Here is an 18,605-nt window from a genome sequence, read left to right as displayed (position 1 = left end):
TGTCTCGGCTGGGCTGAGAAATAAAGGGAAAGAGCACAAGAGAGAGAGAAATTTAAAGCTGGGTGTACGGGGGAGACATCACATGTCGGCGGTTTCCGTGATGTTCCCCGAGCTGTAAAACCAGCAAATTTTTATTAGCGATTTTCAAAAGGGGAGGGAGTGTACGAATAGGGTGTGGGTCACAGAGATCACATACTTCACAAGGTAATAAAATATCACAAGGCAAATGGAGGCAGGGCGACATCACAGGACCACCAGATGAGGCGAAATTAAAATTGCTAATGAAGTTTCGGGCACGCATTGTCGTTGATAACATCTTATCAGGAAACCGGGTTTGAGAGCAGACAACCTGTCTGACCAAAATTTATTAGGCGGGAATTTTCCTCCTCCTAATAAGCCTGGGAACGCTACAGGAGACCGGGGCTTGTTTCATCCCTTCGGCTTCGACCATAAAAGACCGCACGCTTCTAAAGGGGCCGTTTATAGACCTACCCTCAGGGTGCATTCTCTTTCTCAGGGATGTTCCTTGCTGAGAAAAAGAATTCAGCGATATTTCTCCTATTTGCTTATGAAAGAGGAGAAATATAGCTCTGTTCCGTTGGACTCACCAGCGGCCAGTTCAAAGCTACCTCTCTTGTTCCCTGAACATCGCTGTTATCCTGTTCTTTTTTAAAGATGCCCAGATTTCATATTGTTCAAACACACATGCTCTACAAACAATTTGTGCAGTTGACACAATCACAGGGTCCTGAGGCGACATTCATCCTCCTCAGTTTCCGAAGAAGATGACAGGATTAAGAGATTAAAGTAAAGACAGGCATAGGAAAGAAAACACAAGGGTATTGATTGGGGAAGTGATAAGTGTCCATGAAATCGTCACAATTTATGTTCAGAGATTACAGTAAAGACAGGCGTAAGAAATTATAAAAGTATTAATTTGGGGAACTAATAAATGTCCATGAAATCTTCACAATTTATGTTCTTCTGCCGCGGCTTCAGCCAGTCTCTCCGTTCGGGGTCCCTGACTTCCCGCAACACTGTTACTCTTCTGTTCAGAACCTTCACAGACTTCCCATCTCTCAGTTAAATCTAAAGTCCTTAAAGCCCGGAAGGCTCCATATCTTTTTGACTTCCTTCCCACCATTCTTCTCTCATACTGCTGCAGCCACACTGGCCCGCCTGCTGTTTCTATAGTAAACCAGACTGTGCTTTTGCCTTAGGCTCTACTTGATTCCTCTACTTAGGAACTTTCTTTTTTGAGACTCACTCTGTCTCCCAGGCTGGAGAGCAGTGGTGAGATCTCCGCCCACTGCAACCTCCGCCTCCTGGGCTCAAGCGTTTCTCCTTCCTCAGCCTCCTGAGTAACTGGGATTACAGGCACACACCATCACACCCGGCTAATTTTTGTATTTTTAGTAGATACGGAGTTTCACCGTGTTGGCCAGGCTGGTCTCTAACTCCTGATCCAAAGTGATCCTCCCACCTCGACCTCCCAAAGTGCTGGGATTACAGGCCTGAGCCACGCGCCCAGCTAGAAACTCTTTTATTTTTATTTATTTTGTTTTATTTTTGAGACGGAGTTTCGCTCCTGTTGCCCAGGCTGGAGTGCAATGGCGCGATCTCGGCTCACCGCAACGTCCGCCTCCCAGGTTCAAGCAATTCTCCTGCCTCAGCCTCCCAAGTAGCTGGGATTACAGGCATGCGCCACCACACCCGGCTAATTTTTGTATTTTTAGTAGAGACGGAGTTTCGCCATGTTAGTCGGGCTGGTCTCCAACACCCGATCTCAGGTGATCTGCCTACCTCAGCCTCCCAAAGTGCTGGGAATTACAGGCATGAACCACCGCGCCCGGCCTATTTTAATGTTTTATTTTATTTTGAGACGGAGTTTCGCTCTTGTGGCCCAGGCTGGAGTGCAGTGGCGCCATCTCGGCTCACCGCAACCTCCGCCTCCCGGGTTCAAGCCATTCTCCTGCCTCAGCGTCCAGAGTAGCTGGGATTACAGGCGTGCACCACCAGGCCCGGCTAATTTTTGTATTTTTAGTAGAGACGGGGTTTCACCGTGTTGGCCAGGCTGGTGTGGAACTGTTGACCTCAAGTGATCCACCGGCCTCGGCCTCCCAAAGTGCTGAGATCACAGACGTGAGCCACCACGCCCGGTCTGGGAACTCTTTTTGGTAATATTTTTTGACCGTCTTTGCTCAAATGTCACCTCCATGAGACCCAGCTCTACTACCCTAGCCAATACTGCAACATGCACCACAGCATTCCTAGCGCTTCCAATTACATTCTAACATCCTACGTAGCTGACTTTTTTTTCTTCTTACCTTTTTGTTACTTTTATACTTAATACTTATTGTTTGCCTCCCTCCATAGAATGTGAGGGGCAGAAATCTTAGTTTTGTTCACTCATGGATCTCAAACACCCAAAACAATGCCTAACACCTATGGTTCTCAATAGATGTGTGTAATGAATGAATGGATAAGTACGTTTCATTTATGTATGAAACATGTATTAATCAGAAGCTCATCCTTCTGGAGTTTCCCTGAACTGGGAATGGCAGGAAAACATGTAACATCAAGTTTCTCAACCCAAAAAGCTAATACCTTACATCTATTACAGAAAGATGGTGGTGTTTTCCATAAGGCGTTGATTTCCTGTGGAATTCTAGACTGAATAGGCAGCCAACTTGCTATATGTATCATAAAATAAAAAAAGGACCTTATAAAACAATGGTTTCTAAACCATTGGAGATTCAGATCCTGTGAGTCTGAGTTAGGGACCGGGAATCTAAAATTTTTAAAGTGCCTCAGGTGATTCACATGTACAGCCAGTCTTGGATACCTGAGCTAGAGCATTTTCTTTATATTGCCCTGAGACCTGAAGAGATGAGAACTATGTTAGTGAAGTGAAAGGAAAGTATGTGGCTAACTGGGCTTTTGAAATCAAAGAAGAGGTGTATGGTATGCTTTTTTTGACTCATAGTCATGGATCCTTCTTCCTGCCTCCTAAACCTTTTTTGCTGGGATTTGTGCTTCAGAATCAGCCCAGGAACTTGTTAAATATACAAGAGCTCATGCCCTACCACCGACCTACATAACCTATGTTTAAGTATCTCTGGTTTTACAAAGCCTCTAGGCTAGAGAAAAGTGTATCCACACCAGGGAGCGCTGAGACTAAGTTCAGCTAGAATTTCAGAGAAGGCTGGAATATGTCAGTCAAGTCAGTAAGGCTAAAATGGTCATGGTCACCACGATCACACAATTCCGTTCTTCCAGGGTAGATGAGCTTTAATAATGCCCTTTTTTTTGGACAGCAATGAAGAAATTTTCTGAAAACATTTGAGAATGAATTAAAAGAAAGCGCCCAACGTGGGGCTCGAACCCACGACCCTGAGATTAAGAGTCTCATGCTCTACCGACTGAGCTAGCCGGGCTCATGAAACACTAGCTCTTCCCCAACATACTAAGAGCATACATAACTTCTTTTGTACAGTTGGGATTCTGGATTTTATGTTTATGTTGATTTTATAGGTAAGATGAAATGAAACTCAAAGGACGTAAACATTATCTGAATCATTAGCATGCATTCCACTCACTTTCTCTACATCTTCCCTCTTTTCCCCATTCTCACCAATTTGTGTTGATAGACCACAGAATATTTCCAGAACCTAAAAGTCAGCGTCATTGGATGCTTACCAGAGTGACGCCTGCACTGGCACACCCAAAACTCCAGACCCGGTTACCAATGTGGCTCCAAGCATAGTCCCAAGGACCTTAGGTCCTCGAGCCCAAACAATATCTTGGACCGTCTCCGTGGTCCAGTGAGGCGTTCCTCTCTTGTTCTCATAACCCATCAATTCTTGCCCCTCCTGCCAAGCTATGTGGATATGGCCCTCAAGAAAATGTCTGCGGTGTTCTCTCACCTTTGCTGGACTCGTATGTTTTCTCATTTGTTGCCCTTCATAATCAAGGCACACACACAAAATGGGGCAGGGTTGCAATTATATTTTAATATAAAGAATCTGACAACCACTACAATATAGAATTCAGTGATTTTTGTATGTTGTGTTTACCACCAACCGCAGAAGTAGATTCAGCACAATAGATTAAAAAAAAAAATCTACTTAAAGAGTATACCAACGGTACGCTCCAAGAGGAGAGAAAAAATGCTCCTTCTCAGAAGAAAGTAGAACCCTGATATGTATGACAGGGTAGTACTTGACGCTATAGCAACGAGGAAAGTCGAAAAAACTCAAAGGTTCCTAACACGTTGACTCTTAATCTTCCCATTTAAATCCATCCTTTGATGTAATGAATCCATAATAAGCAGCATTGAATTAAGATGTGGCCATTTTATTTCTAACATATTTCACATGAACACAATCGTGGAGTCGGAACTTCTAGAAGATCCGGAAACGTTTGCCCTTGCAAAAGTCTCTGTAGAGCGGATGGAAAACTAAAGAGAAGCCAAAAAAAAAAAAAAAAAGTCCTTAACTAGAGATCGCAACTCACTTGTTGGGTTTGAATGCATATCGATGCCACGATTACCGGCACTTCTAACTGGAAAGTTTTAACTTAGAAACTAAGGCTGGGCGAAGGCAGCCAGATTCAAAAGCAAGGAACAAAAACCTGGGCTCGTCCGGGATTTGAACCCGGGACCTCTCGCACCCTAAGCGAGAATCATACCCCTAGACCAACGAGCCACTTGAATGTGACCCGTTTTAAATGTATTTAATATTTACTAAATTTTAAAAAAATGTACGTGTAGCTATATGCAACTATAATTTATAATACCTTTAATTAACTTTATTAAAAAAATTATCAGGTCAACGAGACTCTCAGAATTTTCCCTCAATCCAATCCTAAGGACTGTTATCTCAAAGGGCTCTTGACCCATCCTTTCTAAAAGAAACAACTGTGGCGTTTGTTTCAAACGCAGAAATCTGGGTTCCCTCTCAAATCTTAGTCAAAGTATCTGGAGGCGAGGCCCAATAAGTTTCGTTTTTGACAAGCGCTCGAGCTCACCCACAGGTATGGGGCTAACAAAGCCCACGTGGAGCTCGGAACTTGAGATCAGCATTTTCCATAGAAAATAGTAAAACACGTGAAAATTCACTCGACAGGATATACAGCTGTGAGGTCGTAAATAAACAGAGGACATTTGGTGTACAAGGAACGGGGAATGTTAAATACATCAAGAAGTGGACTGAACTGTTATTCCTGGAGTTGGCCAACCTGGACCAAAGGGTCCAGGTTGCTGATGTGGAAAAGGTAGATTTTTGGAAAGGGGCTTAGTCCTTTCTTGGGAAATCAAAGTAACAAGAAAATGTTTCTCTCGGAATGAAATTTCTGTCTTGATGTGTGAATGTTGAGCTTTCCAAGTAGGGATCCTTAACTGGGCAATCAGAGATAATGAACACTGCCTTCTCATACTTGCCCCGCATTTCAGTATCTGAAGATTTATCTGTTTTCAGACTATTTCAAGACAGTGTTGGAGCACTAAACAAATTGGTGCCATTGTTTTGCCCTATATTGAATTTAAATCTCCTAAAATATCCTGCTGCCTTTCTGCTTCTCATGAGCAAACATTTTGAGCACCATCAGTTAAGAAAACAGGACCTCTGAACTTACTACAAATGTTTGGACTTCTGGCAAAGTGTTAGTTGTAGAGGTTAGCACAGTCTTTCCTGTAGTAACAGTCTTCAAACAATTGATTTTTCCTTATCTTTGTGTAAGTTACATGATGGAAGAAAAGAACTCTGGCCCGTACGGGGATCGAACCCGCGACCTTGGCGTTATTAGCACCACGCTCTAACCAACTGAGCTAACCGGCCACCTACGTTTGGAAGGTTTTAAAAACTGCATTAAGAATTTCATCAGTGTTTCGGACTGTTTTCGTTTTCGTTATTCCCCTACGGGAGAACGGTGCACTAGAGCAATCAAATTCGCCTGTGCTGAGCTAGCTGAGATTCATCCTTCTCCCGATATTTGTCCTATTTTTATCATCCTATGACGCACAGGACTAACAATAGCCCGTCCTCCCTCCCCTTTCCGTGTTCTCAAGCCAAGATTATTTTTGCCCTAAAGGCAAACCATATACCACAAATAGGGCTCATTAATGGGTTCCGGGCAACTTTCCAGGTTGCTCCTCTTTTGTCATCTCTCCATTGGGCATGTTTTCCTGTGTTCTCAATTCGATTTGTTTCACATAGTTCAAAACAGCTCAAAGCAACCTTGTTCCCCCGTACTCCATATACAATTCTACATATAGTGGCTAAAAGAACGCCATAAAAAGTTAAAGAAGTGGAGGATACAAAACATAATTATTTAACGTTTTGAAATATAGTTTCTGATAGTATTGGGCGGATAGGATAAAAGGACTTGGAGATGCCGGGGATCGAACCCGGGGCCTCATACATGCGAAGCATGCGCTCTACCACTGAGCTACATCCCCAACCCCGCACAAATCTTGTTTGTAGCTCTCCCTAGTTGTTTGTAAGAGATTTCTGTTACCTCCCCCCGCGCTTTCGTCTTCCCATATCTGCCCCCTTCCCCATCTCGGTCCCCAAATTCTAAGGTTTGCTGACTGCTGAAGTTAAATTCTCTTTTATTTGTCAAACAAAATCCTGAAATGGTTAATGGGGCAGCATCCATCAGTTTTCAAAGTGTGTAAAACCTTCCAGGCATCAGACACACTCGTCAAATACTTAACCTACTGACCCAGGGATAGAACTATTGATAACTACCTGGAAATCCGAGAAGAAAAAGGAGAGTGAGGACGTTTCTTTACAAACTTCTTTAATTTCTTTTTCCTTTTTTCAAAGAAACTGAACACTGAAAACCAAGGCAGGTGAAACCAAGCACTGCTAAATCAAACAGTTTTCTCTATTCTTCGTCTCACATCAGCTTCCCTAAGTATGTCGCCGAAAAGGTGATTCAATTACTCCCCTTTACGTGCACCAGCGTCAGATCAGGTTACTTTTGAAAATGTTTTGTTTGGGCCCAAGTTTGGAGAGAGGATTTGAGATATTTATCTGGGAAGCCTAGGAACTGAAGGCGAGCGCATTCTGTTAGTCCTTGACTGGACTGAATTACACGAATACATATATATGCTTGTAGAAAGATAGGTAGATAGGTAGGTAGGTAGGTAGGTAGATAGATAGATAGATAGATAGATAGATAGATAGATAGAATTTTGGGGGGCTGTTAGTATTAATTTGTAATATAGTTAGACCTCGGTCTTAAAACGGACCCTCGTTGTGGCTGAGTTTCTGTGCTGTCATTAGCAAGAATTTCTAAATTACCAGCTCCTTATTAAAATCACAGCTGAACCTTCTAAAATCACGTTCTAGGTCAGATACGTAGATTAATAAACCAGGGTTGATGTGCTTTGGGCATTTTGTATGAACCTTGGTAGCTCAGTCAGTATGGCCATGAACTTTTAATCTGAGGGCCCAGGTTTCAAATCTCTGTTCAGGTGTCGCTGTATTTCTCCTTTCTTCTTTCCATTTCTTCATTTTTAACCCAATATGTACAGTATTCTTTCCTTATCAGCGGGAGATATGTTCCAAGACACCCAGTGAATGCCTGAAACCTCGGATAGTACCATAGTATACTATGTTTTTTCGATCTGATAACCAGGATGAGTACTAAGTGAGTAACGTGTGGGGAGCGCATACCCCGTGGATAGTCTGGACAAGGGGATGATCCTCGGGCGGGTGGGAGATTTCATGACGCTACTGAGAAAGGTGAGTTATTTGAAACTTACGCATTTTTTATTTCTGGAAGTTTCATTTAATATTTTGGACCACGGTTGAAGGGGGTAACTGAGACAGCGGAAGGGAAACTACGGACAAAGCGAGAGAGGTTACTGCAGTTGGAGGGAGGAAGGTAAGGTCAAGTCACAGGCTGATATCCCCGAATAAATGAAGGACTCTTGAGTTGACCATAGATCTCATAACCTAGGAGCTGTTTAGTAAATAGATGGGCCTTTTGGAAAGGGAGCCTCAGCGCACAAAGTTTTTCATCTGGAATAGGAATAAAGTTGCAATAACAATGGTTACAAGTTGTTAAAAGTTAAACTCTTTCTTGAAAAGCAACAAAAATGCAAAGGCTCCCTGTTTTCTCAATTAGTGTGCTCTTTTCTGATCCCCTGTTTTGCCCTGGGGCTGCCTAGGTAAACAGACGTGGTTTGTCACCCAGAATTTGGGCCTAGTGGCAGTAGCTTTCATTTTTTTGGTAGTGACCTACAATTTGAAGTTTAGTGTACATCGTCAGTCATACATAAGTAACAGAAACAAAAGTTGCATGAACTGTTCCTTACTCTTACCATAGACACTGTGTTCTGATTATTTCTGATTCTAGTCTATTCTAACTGAAATTTAACATATCTTTCACTTGCCAATACAATTGAAAGAGAAGTAACTGTGACTCTGTCACCAAGAAAAATCACATATTTCTGTATACAATATGATACAGTTGTTACAAATACCCAAGACAACTGTTTCAAAATTACAGCAGTCATAAGACGGGTCTTGAAGTTTAATATTTAATGCCTTAATGAGAAACACACATTACTCTGAAATTATTTTAATCCTTTGATAACTGTTTTGTAGTATAATTGGCTTTCTTTGAAGTCCTGTGTATTTTTTTAATTTTCAAAATACAATTTTGAAAAGGGCTCCATGGGCTTCCTGCTGGGGCCAGAGGGCTCCCTGGGAGCTAAAAGATGAATCCCCGCAGAAATTCGCCATCTTTGAGGAGACCACTGTCGGGTGCCTGCCATCCCCTTCCGCCGCAACTCCACTAATGAGGACTAGGGGTTAGCGCTGGCTCCTGAGGCCGGAACAAGGTCTTTAAAGGTCTAAGGTGAAATTCCGGTTGGGAGCTCAGTCAAGCCTCCCCTACCCAACTGGGAATCAGTGAGCCAACCTAGAGCCGGCCCCGCCAGGCGACACCGAGAGTCGCTGACCTCCCAGGTCTCGAGGGTGTCGGAAGTGCGTCCCAGAGCAGAGCGGGCCAGAGGGGCGGGGCGTCGCGGCGCTTGGGCCGCGCTCTTGGGTACCCCAAGTAGGGCTCCTCCAGGCCATGTTGATGACCCAGGCTGGAAGCCATTGGAGAGTTTTGAGAGAAGCGGGAGGTATTTTTTTTTCTTTTCTTTTCTTTTCTTTTTTTTTGAAACGGAGTCTCACTCTATCTCCCAGGCCGGATGGAGTTCAGGGGTGCGATCACGGCTCACTGCAACCGAGGAGGTACATTTTACCAGGATCTCTGTCAGAGGCATTCGAACCAGAGCGACTCCATTTTGAGTGAGAGCTAGGAAAACGAGGCTGGAACTTTCGCTGGGCTGCATTCCCAGAAAGTCAGGCATTCCTAGCCTCTAGATGTTTATGGTTAAGGAAACAAATTAATAATGTTTAGTAAACAGACCCAGACTTGGGAGTTTCCAGATGTCCCCACATCTGGAGAACAAAGGCATTCGAAATTTTGCTTTAAATATAATATTATCGGTTCTTACAAAATATAATAAGAAAATTAATCCTTTATCACAAACCCTTGTAGCAGAGCACATCTCCCCATATATATAAGTACTGCACCTAGGGTGGACGCGTTCCTCAGTGTTTCAGGAACACCCTACTCTGTCTATGGAGTAGCTGTGCTTTCACTACTTAACTTTTTTATTAAACTTGCTCTTACTTTGCACTGCGCACTCACCCTGAATTCTTTCTTTCGTGAAAGCCAAGAACCCTCCCTTGGGGTCTGGAACACAACTACTACTGAGAAAAGAAGGTAGTGGTGCAAGGACGGATACAGAAAAATAAGTTTCCCTTCCTCTTCTTTCCAACTCTTCCATGCTCAGTGCCTCAGATGTGAGGGTCAGAAATTTGGTTATTAAAAGCTCTAGGCCGGACGTGGTGGCTCACGCCTGTAATCCCAGCACTTTGGGAGGCCAAGGCGGGCGGATCACGAGGTCAGGAATTCGAGACCAGCCTGGCAAACACGGTGAAACCCTGTCTCTACTAAAACCAACACAAAAAATTAGCCGGGCACGGTGGCAGGCGCCTGTAATTCCAGCTACGCGGGAGGCTGAGGCAAGAGAATCCCTTGAACCCGGGAGGCGGAGGTTGCAGTGAGCTGAGATCGCGCCATTGCACTCCAGCTTGGGCGACAAGAGTGAAACTCCGTCTCAAAAAAACAAAACAAAACAAAACAAACAAAATACTCTAGATCACTCAGGCTGATATATGTCTAAATTTATGTTTGTCTAAATGTAAAGTTATATGAGAACAATGCTACTCAGCTCATAGGGTTTTTGAAATAAAATTATTCATATAAATCACTGGGCAGTTGGGCAAACAACACTTAATCTCTTTTATTATAGTCAGAAACCTGATATAATTTGGTTATTCATCTTAATTATTTTTTGATCCAACAATAATTTATTGAACATCTACTGTGCACCTAAGATGACAGCAAGAGGGGAAAAAAAGAATAAAAGTAAACATCTATGCACCATATTCTCTTAACATCTTTGTAAACGTTATTATTCTTACTGGAAGCCTTTTTCCCACTCCTTGCTTGACCAGCTCCTTTCTGTTTTCATTTTATTGGTCATGTGTCGACATACTACAGGAAGTCCTCCCTAAGGCCTCTTCATGCCCTGGCATCGGGGTTTGGGTCTCTTGCTGTGTTATAACAGAGAGCACATTACTGTATGGTGACCTATCTCTCTCTCATTCAACGTTTTGTTTTGTTTTGTTTTGTTTTGTTTTTTTGAGATGGAGTTTCACTCTGTGGCCCAGGCTGGAGTGCAGTGGCGCCATCTCGGCTCACTGCAACCTCCGCCTCCCCGGTTCAAGCAATTCTGCTGCCTCAGCCTCCTGAGTAGCTGGGACTACAGGGATGCGCCACCATGCCTGGCTAATATTTTGGTTTTTGTAGTAGGAGACAGGGTTTCACTATGTTGGTCAGGCTGGTTTTGAACTCTTGACCTCAAATGATCTGCCTGCCTTGGCCTCCCAAAGTGCTGAGATTACAGGTGTGAGCCACTGCACCCGGCTCTCATTCAACTTTGAGCTGAGAACAGGGAATATTTCTTTTATCCTTGCATAGATATGGTGCAATATGGTGCATAGATCCTAATCTGTTGTCAGGCATAAAGTGCAGATAAGTGTTTGTTGTTTAACAAATAAAATGGAGTGGGAATAGTTGAGCAGATGAAGGATGGTAATACGGCATGACAAAGTAGAAATGCCAGCAATTCACTATTACAAAGGAAAAAAATGCTATTATGTAATTCCAATTTTACTATATATGCTACTTATTGGTTTTAGTAAGGCTCCATATGGAGTGTCCTGGGCCTCAGTTTTGTGGAGTAATCGAATCATCTTTTTTCCTTCCGTTTTTCAGTGACGATGTAAGATTCTGGGAAATACTAATTTTTTTTTTTCAAATCTCCAAGAGCTTTATGCATATTAGTAAATTGCAATATTAGTCATTTCCATAAAGTATCTCTAATTCTTTTCAAAACCTTGCAAAATAGATATTAGTTCTTGCTTTGCTACTGAGGAAACTGTGGCTTAGAAAGGCTAAGCAATCATCCAAACTTGGCATTATTTACTGCCAGCTCTCTCAGACCTCTTCACGGTTCCATACCAGGTACAAATCATCAACATGTTTTGCCTAGATTGCTGTGACAGCTTACCGTCTATTGCTCATGCAGCAGCCATACACACACATGCATATATGAAACACCTTAGACTGTGCCATTTCTTTGCTCAAAACTCTAATGGCACCGGGCATGGCGGCTCATGCCTGTAATACCAGCACTTTGGGAGGCTGAGGCGGGCTGATTACTTGAGGCCAGGAGGTTGAGACCAGCCTGACCAATATGCCAAAAACCCGTCTCTTCTAAAATACAAATAATAATAATAAAATTAAAAAATTAGCCAGGCCTGGTGGTAGGTGCCTGTAATACCAGCTACTCGGGAGGCTGAGGCAGGAGAATCGGGGGCGGAGGTTGCAGTGAGCAGAGATCGCGTCACTGCACTCCAGCCTGGGTGACAGAGTGAGACTCCATTTAAAAAAAAAAAAAAAGAAACAGAAAAGGAGAGACACGGCCGGGTGTGGTGGCACACGTCTGTAATCCCAGCACTTTCGGAGGCTGAGGCGGGTGGATCACCTGAGGTCAGGAGTTCGAAACCAGCATGGCCAACATGGTGAAACTCCGTCTCTACTAACTAAAAATACAAACATTAGTTGGGTGTGGTGGTGCACGCCTGCAGTCCCACGTATTTGGAAGGTGAGGCAGAAGAATCGCTTGAACCCGGGAGGCGGAGGTTGCGGCCAGCGGAGATCGCATCACTGCACTCCAGCCTGGGAGACAGAGTGAGACTCTGGTTGGAAGAAAAAAAAAAAAAAAAAAATAGCAGACACCAACACCTAGACTACACTGAGCATTAGAAAAGAAATTACAGGTGTAAGGACTAAAAAGAAACAAAATTGTTTATATACACAGAATATATGGTTGTCTATGTAAAAAACAAAAACCCCACAAGAATATGCAGATACAAGAATGAAAGGTAGCAAGGTTGCTGGATACAAAAATTGAAATCAACATTAGCTAAAACCAGAAAATGTAAGAACTAAAAATATGCCATAGAAAGTAGTGTTAAAAAGCATAAAGTTCCTAGGAAATATTAACAAGAAGACCTTTATGGAGAAAATTATAAACTTTATTGAAAGATATTTCAAAGGCCTAAGTAAATGGAGAGCTGAACCATATTCATGTATTGGAAGACAACATTGTAAAGATGACATGGCTTACCAGATTAATCTATAAATTCAATACAAATCCAATCAAAATTTCAATGTTCTTGGGTTTGTTTGATTTACAAATTGTTGATCTAATTCTACAAGTAATATGGAGGAATAGTTGGCTAAGAATAGCCAAGACACTCCAAGGAAGAAAAATTTTGTGGTGATATTGGAGACAGAGGTGAAATTGGCTAAAATTATGACAAAATGTGGAGGCATCTTGGTTTTTATCAGACCTTTTCCTAAAGTTGCAATAATCAGGACTGTATTGTACTGCTATAAGATTAGACAAATTGATGTCAGTCAGAATAGAAACCATCAAAAGACCCACATACGTACACAAAAATTTAATTTATGAAAGAGGCAGTGTTACAAATCACTGGGGAAAAGATGAACTTTTCAGTAAATAGTGCAGAGACAACCACTTTGAAATATGAAAAATGTTAAATTGAATTTCTAACTCATAATTTTCACAAAAATCAGTTCAGGACAGACTAAAGACAAATGTGAAAGGCAAAAGTATAAAATTTCTACAAGGCAGTAAAGAATATATTTATGATTTTGGGTTGGAAAGGATCTCCCCCCAAACCAACTTGTATTCAGCTTTATATGATACTTTTTAAAAACATTTACTTTCAGCAGGAAATAGGCAACAATCTATAACATTTTACAATTTCCAAACTCCCTCCTCTAAAAGTCACTGTAAAAGTTAACAACATAGGTTGCTGCTGTTTTGAACAAGATTGATTTTCAGAAAGGGTGGAGACTTCACATGAGGCCTGTATGAGCTTTGCACAGGCCCACTTTGACATACATGGAGGGAATAAAGTAAAACCAGCAGGATGGATCCACAAACTGAAAACAGGAATCTTGGCTCTTTTGAGTGACACCATCTCGATGTCATCAACAGAAAGCCTGAGTTTTGTTACCTAACACAGTTGATTTTAGGGTTGCCAAGGCCACATCAAGACTCTTGGTTTAAGGAAGTCAAGTCTATGCTGATGGCATCAGGGAAAGAGGAGACACGAAGTTTTGGTTCCCCACACTGTAAGGCTTCTGTGCCAAAGTGGCTGACATGTGAATGTCAGAGACTCTCTCCTGGGAATCAAGGGAATCAAGAACTATCTTCAAACAGGACAGAAAATCCTATTTTCCCCTATTTCAATTCAGTTTCTGAGATACACCCTATTAGTGGTATTTGCCCTTTCCACAAAAGACAACAAGGAAGTGTCCTGTGTGCTAACAACATAACTTAAAAAAGAGAGCCAAAATTCTACGGTTTTATAAAACTTGATTTAAAAAAATAGTATTTCAAACAGTAGAATCACTATAAGACAGAGCTATCAAAAATGTACATTTCACTTGGCATCCCCAGTGCCTTCTGCTTTCTGGGACTGCAGTGTAGAGGCATCTCGGTTTTTTGCAGGGTTGTTCCCATCCTTGCCAGCATCTGCTTTCCCCTTTCTCCCTTTGGGAAGCTTCTCTCCCTTCTTTGCAGAGGCTTTTTTAGGCCTGGGCTCTGGTTTTGGAGGAGCTGGTTTAGCAGATAACCGTGCTGATCTCCTCTGTGGCTCATCCTTCACCTTTGCTTTATCACCTTTAGCATCTCCTTTTGCCTTTCTCTTCGGCATGGTGGCAGCAGTGTTGGCAGGCGGCTTGAGCAGTCCTGGTGGGTGTTTCTGTCCTCCTCACACTGCTCCTGGAAAGATGTCTTTAACAAGACACAAAAAGTGTAAACCATAAAGGGAAAGACTGACCAATGTAAACATTAAAAATCAAATTTGACTATATTGTTAATAATTTGTGTATATCAAAAAAGATAGCATAGTAAAAGTAAAACAATAAGTTACCAGCTCGGCAAAGATATGTGTAACACATATAACGGACAAAATGTTAGAATCCTGAATACATAAAGCATTCCTACAGATCCATGAGAAAAAGACAAAATGAAAATTTTAAAACTATGGCAAAAAATGTTAACAGGTACTTCTTGGAAGCATGAGTGAGGAATAAGCACCTAAAAATAGATAAGAAGTACATATTAAAAGCATAGGATATAACATTTCATATCTATCAAACTGAGGAAAACCAAGTTATCTGACAATATCAAGGACTCAACTGATAGGGAGCAATGAAAACCCTTATGTACTGCTGTGTGTGTGTGCAAATTAGTGTATTTGCTTCAGGAAACAGTGGTTATTTGTAAAGCACTCTGGAAGCAGTGGTATTATGCAAAGCAATTTTACGTCTAGGTGTTTACTTAGAGGGATTCTTGGAGGTGTGGACAGGAGATCTCCACAAGAATGTTTCCAGCAACACTGTAATTTCAAAAACCTGTAAATCACCCAAATGTCCTTCAATAGTAGAAGGGATATATATTTTTTGGTAGTATCTATAAAAGGGAATACTATTCAGCAGCAGAAACAAATACATTACAGCTAGGTTCAAAAACGAGGATCAATCTCAAGAATATAATGACGAACAAAAATAGGAAGTTGCAGAAGAATATGTACACTATAGATCCATTTACACATGTAAAACTATGACATGTTGAGGCCACAAACATATAGCAAAACTTAAAAAAAAAAAAAAAGGGGGATAAATAAAAATTGGCCAGTGGTTATCTCTTGGGAGTTGGGAAAGGGATGTGGTTGGAGAAGGCATGTAGGTTAATCCAGAGATGGGGGATGTTGCGTTCTCTTCTTTAAGCTGTAGGGGAAGCACATGGGTGGAGTATTATCTATGTCTTACACAGAAAAATTGTATGTGCCTGCTCAAGAATTAATAAAAATACTAAAAAATGTGGGTAGCCCAGAGCACAGATTGAGAGCCACACAGGTAGGAAATAGAAAAGAGTTTGAGTTTGGGTAATTAGGACTTAGGCCTAGGGCTGGCATTCACAGGCACTGTGTGACTTTTTTAAAGCTTTTGTCTATCATACCTTCTGCCCCACCCTTGAAAACATTTTCTGGGAAATTCTGTAACCTTGTGAGTGGCCCCATTCTACAATGTTATTATTAGTTTTTTAATCTTGTCTCCAAATTGCTCCAGTTTTGATTTTGTTTTGTTTTGTTTTTTTAGACGGAGTCTCAGAGTCTCCCTCTGTCACCCAGGCTGGAGTGCAGTGGTGCGATCTCATCTCACTGCAACCTCTGTCTCCCTAGTTGAAGCAATTCTCCTGCCTCAGCCTCCCGGGTAGCTGGGATTACAGGTGCCCACCATCACACCCAGCTAATTGTTGTATTTTTATTAGAGATGGGGTTTCACCATGTTGGCCAGGCTGGTCTCAAACTCCTGACCTCAGGTGATCCACCTGAGAATCGCTTGAAACCGGGAGGCGGAGGATGCAGTGAGCCGAGATCGTGCCACTGCACTCCAGCCTGGGGGACAGAGCGAGAGTCTATTTCAAAAAAAAAATAAAATAAAAAAGTAATGGTGCCACTGAGACATACAGTTCTACTGATCTAACTACACCTGACCTGCTCTCTTCTGAAGAAATCCTTGCCATTACATAAATTTATTGCTAATTTTTGTCCTTTTCCCTTTCTTTCAAATGCAACATTAAGGAATCATTTTAACAATTTTTAGGAAACAAAAGAAGCTACTCTTACAATGAAGGAACCAGTGAAAATCACTTGGTCTAATAGTAGGGTGACTTGATTTATACCTGTTGCCCTAGTATAATTATTCATAATGTTCCCTTTTACTTTGAAAAGTGACCCAACTTGGGCAATGAATAATAAATAAGGTTATCCCAAATATTCTGCATATATTTTTAGAGACCTTTATCTTACCAGAGAATGAGAGTGTTTAACCAAAGAGTGAGCTTTTGGCTTAGCACACATTTCCCTAAGAATGGATACTGCATACCATTCTCCTTCCATCTCACTTCAAAATTGTTTCTCAGCCCATTTCCTGGTGTGGGAATGCTCACACAACCTCTTTTCCTGGGTTCAGTTTTCTTCAAGTTAGATCCATTGCAGTCCATCCCAAGTAGGGGGGCCATTATCTCCACATGTCAAAGGCCAAAATACAGCAGGTGACAAAATAAAATCAGAAAAAATAGGCCACTGCCTGGATGCTGTATCTGAGTATATAAATAACGATTTAATTCTTGAAACTCACCTTTAGGAAGCTGATTAGGAGACCAGGTCACCGACTCTCTACAGAACTTACAAATGTAGGAGACAGATACACATATAATGAAAAGGGGCCAGAGAGATGGGTAAAAGCTCTTACCATTTCCATAAAGGACAAGGAGGTTCGAAAAGGAAGGAGCTCTCACCACACAGTGGTTTTAACTTAGAAGAAATTATCTGAGGTGGCACGGAAGGGATTTTTAGGTAAATGAAACTCTTTTGTATGCTACTGTAATGGCATATATTATATAATGGTAGATGTTATGAATTTGACAAAACCCACAGAACTTCATACAATGAGTGAACCCTGATGTAAACTATATATTTTAGTTAATAATAAGCTGTCAATATTAGTTAATCATTTGTAACAAATGTACCACACCAGTGCAAGTTGTTAATAACTTAGGAGAAACTGAGGTGGGGGAAAACAAGTATGTGGGAACTCTCTGTTCAATTTTCTATAAACCAAAAATTGCTCTAAAAAAAGGAAGTCTATTAATGTAAAAACAATACACATTTTAAGAGTTCAAAAAAATAATGTTAATGATAAAATATAAAAGTCATTACAAATACTCCTTCATGCATGTGGAAGAAAAGAACATTAACTGGCAGATAAATCTTACTAGTAACTGTGCAACTTTTGGAAACAGAGAGAAATGACTTTCAGTGGTATCATCAGGGGAAGAAATTCTCAAGACAGATACTGAAGTTATTTTTCCAAGACATGGCAACAATTTAAAAAGTTTTAGAAATATAACAATTCCCCTTTGTTAAAATAACTCTTCCAATAACATTATATTAACAAACAACAGAGCAAGTTAGTGAAAGTTTTGAATCACTCCTCTTCATTGCACAGAACTGGACTGAAATTCTCATGAATGTTCTCAATTTAACTCCTCATTTAAAGAGATTGCTGTAGGAGAGAAGGAACATCTGCTTCATCCTTCTTCCAATCCTTTTGTTAGCATGAAGACTTGCATTTTTATCATCAGAAAAAGATCATGATGTTTAAATTAACTGGCAGAAATAGCTTAAAAAAAAAACCTAATAGTGAAATAAAAAGCAAAATAGGGTCTTATGGGTGGGCCCTAATTCAAATGACTGGTGTACTTCTAGGAAGAGGAGATTAGGATACAGACAACATAGAGGAACACATTTAAGGACGTAGTGGGAGGCGGCCATCTGCAAGCCAAGGAGAGGCCTCAGAAGAAACCAAACCTGCCGATATCTTGATCTTGGACTTCTACCCTCCAGAAGTCAAAGAAAATTAATTTTTGTTGTTTAAGCCACCCAGCCTGTGGTACCTTGTTTTGGTAGCCCTAGCGGACTAACATAAGAGAGAACAGGGTAAGAATTTAGTGACTTGGGTAGAGCGTGGTGGCTCACGCCTGTAACCCCAGAACTTTGGGAGGCCAAGGTGGGCAGATCACGAGGTCAGGAGTTCAAGATCAGCCTGGCCAACATGGTGAAACCCTGGCTCTACTAAAAAATACAAAAATTAGCCAGGGGTGGTGGTACGTGCCTGTAATCCCAGCTACTCAGGATGCTGAGGCAGGAGAATTGCTTGAACCTGGGAGGCGGAGGTTGCAGTGAGCCGAGATTGCGCCATTGCACTCCAGCCTGGGCAATAGATTGAGACTCTATTTA

The 18,605-nt window shown here is 41.6% G+C and overlaps 1 protein-coding gene and 4 non-coding genes across 5 annotated transcripts in view; all 5 read right to left on the bottom strand.

Moving 5' to 3' along the window:
• Positions 1–3,364: 3,364 nt before the first annotated feature.
• TRNAK-CUU (transfer RNA lysine (anticodon CUU)) lies at positions 3,365–3,437 on the bottom strand. Its single transcript has one exon. It is a non-coding gene; the product is annotated as a tRNA-Lys (tRNA).
• A 1,197-nt stretch (positions 3,438–4,634) lies between these two features.
• TRNAP-AGG (transfer RNA proline (anticodon AGG)) lies at positions 4,635–4,706 on the bottom strand. The gene has a single exon. It is a non-coding gene; the product is annotated as a tRNA-Pro (tRNA).
• Positions 4,707–5,763: 1,057 nt separating this feature from the next.
• Positions 5,764–5,837, bottom strand: TRNAI-AAU (transfer RNA isoleucine (anticodon AAU)). The gene has a single exon. It is a non-coding gene; the product is annotated as a tRNA-Ile (tRNA).
• A 548-nt stretch (positions 5,838–6,385) lies between these two features.
• TRNAA-CGC (transfer RNA alanine (anticodon CGC)) lies at positions 6,386–6,457 on the bottom strand. The gene has a single exon. It is a non-coding gene; the product is annotated as a tRNA-Ala (tRNA).
• A 6,262-nt stretch (positions 6,458–12,719) lies between these two features.
• HMGN4 (high mobility group nucleosomal binding domain 4) overlaps positions 12,720–18,605 on the bottom strand; it is a 9,234-nt gene continuing 3,348 nt past the window's right edge. The window contains exon 2 of the mRNA XM_017849184.1: positions 12,720–14,530. Within this exon, the coding sequence (XP_017704673.1) occupies positions 14,178–14,450 (273 nt within the window). The 5' untranslated portion in view covers positions 14,451–14,530 and the 3' untranslated portion in view covers positions 12,720–14,177. The remainder of the gene's footprint in view (positions 14,531–18,605) is intronic.

The sequence above is a fragment of the Rhinopithecus bieti genome, unplaced genomic scaffold, assembly GCF_001698545.2.
Source record: "Rhinopithecus bieti isolate Rb0 unplaced genomic scaffold, ASM169854v2 scaffold_32760, whole genome shotgun sequence".
NCBI lineage: Eukaryota > Metazoa > Chordata > Mammalia > Primates > Cercopithecidae > Rhinopithecus > Rhinopithecus bieti.
The sequence above is the reverse complement of the archived record's forward strand: the minus strand, read 5'-3'. Positions and strand labels throughout refer to the sequence as shown.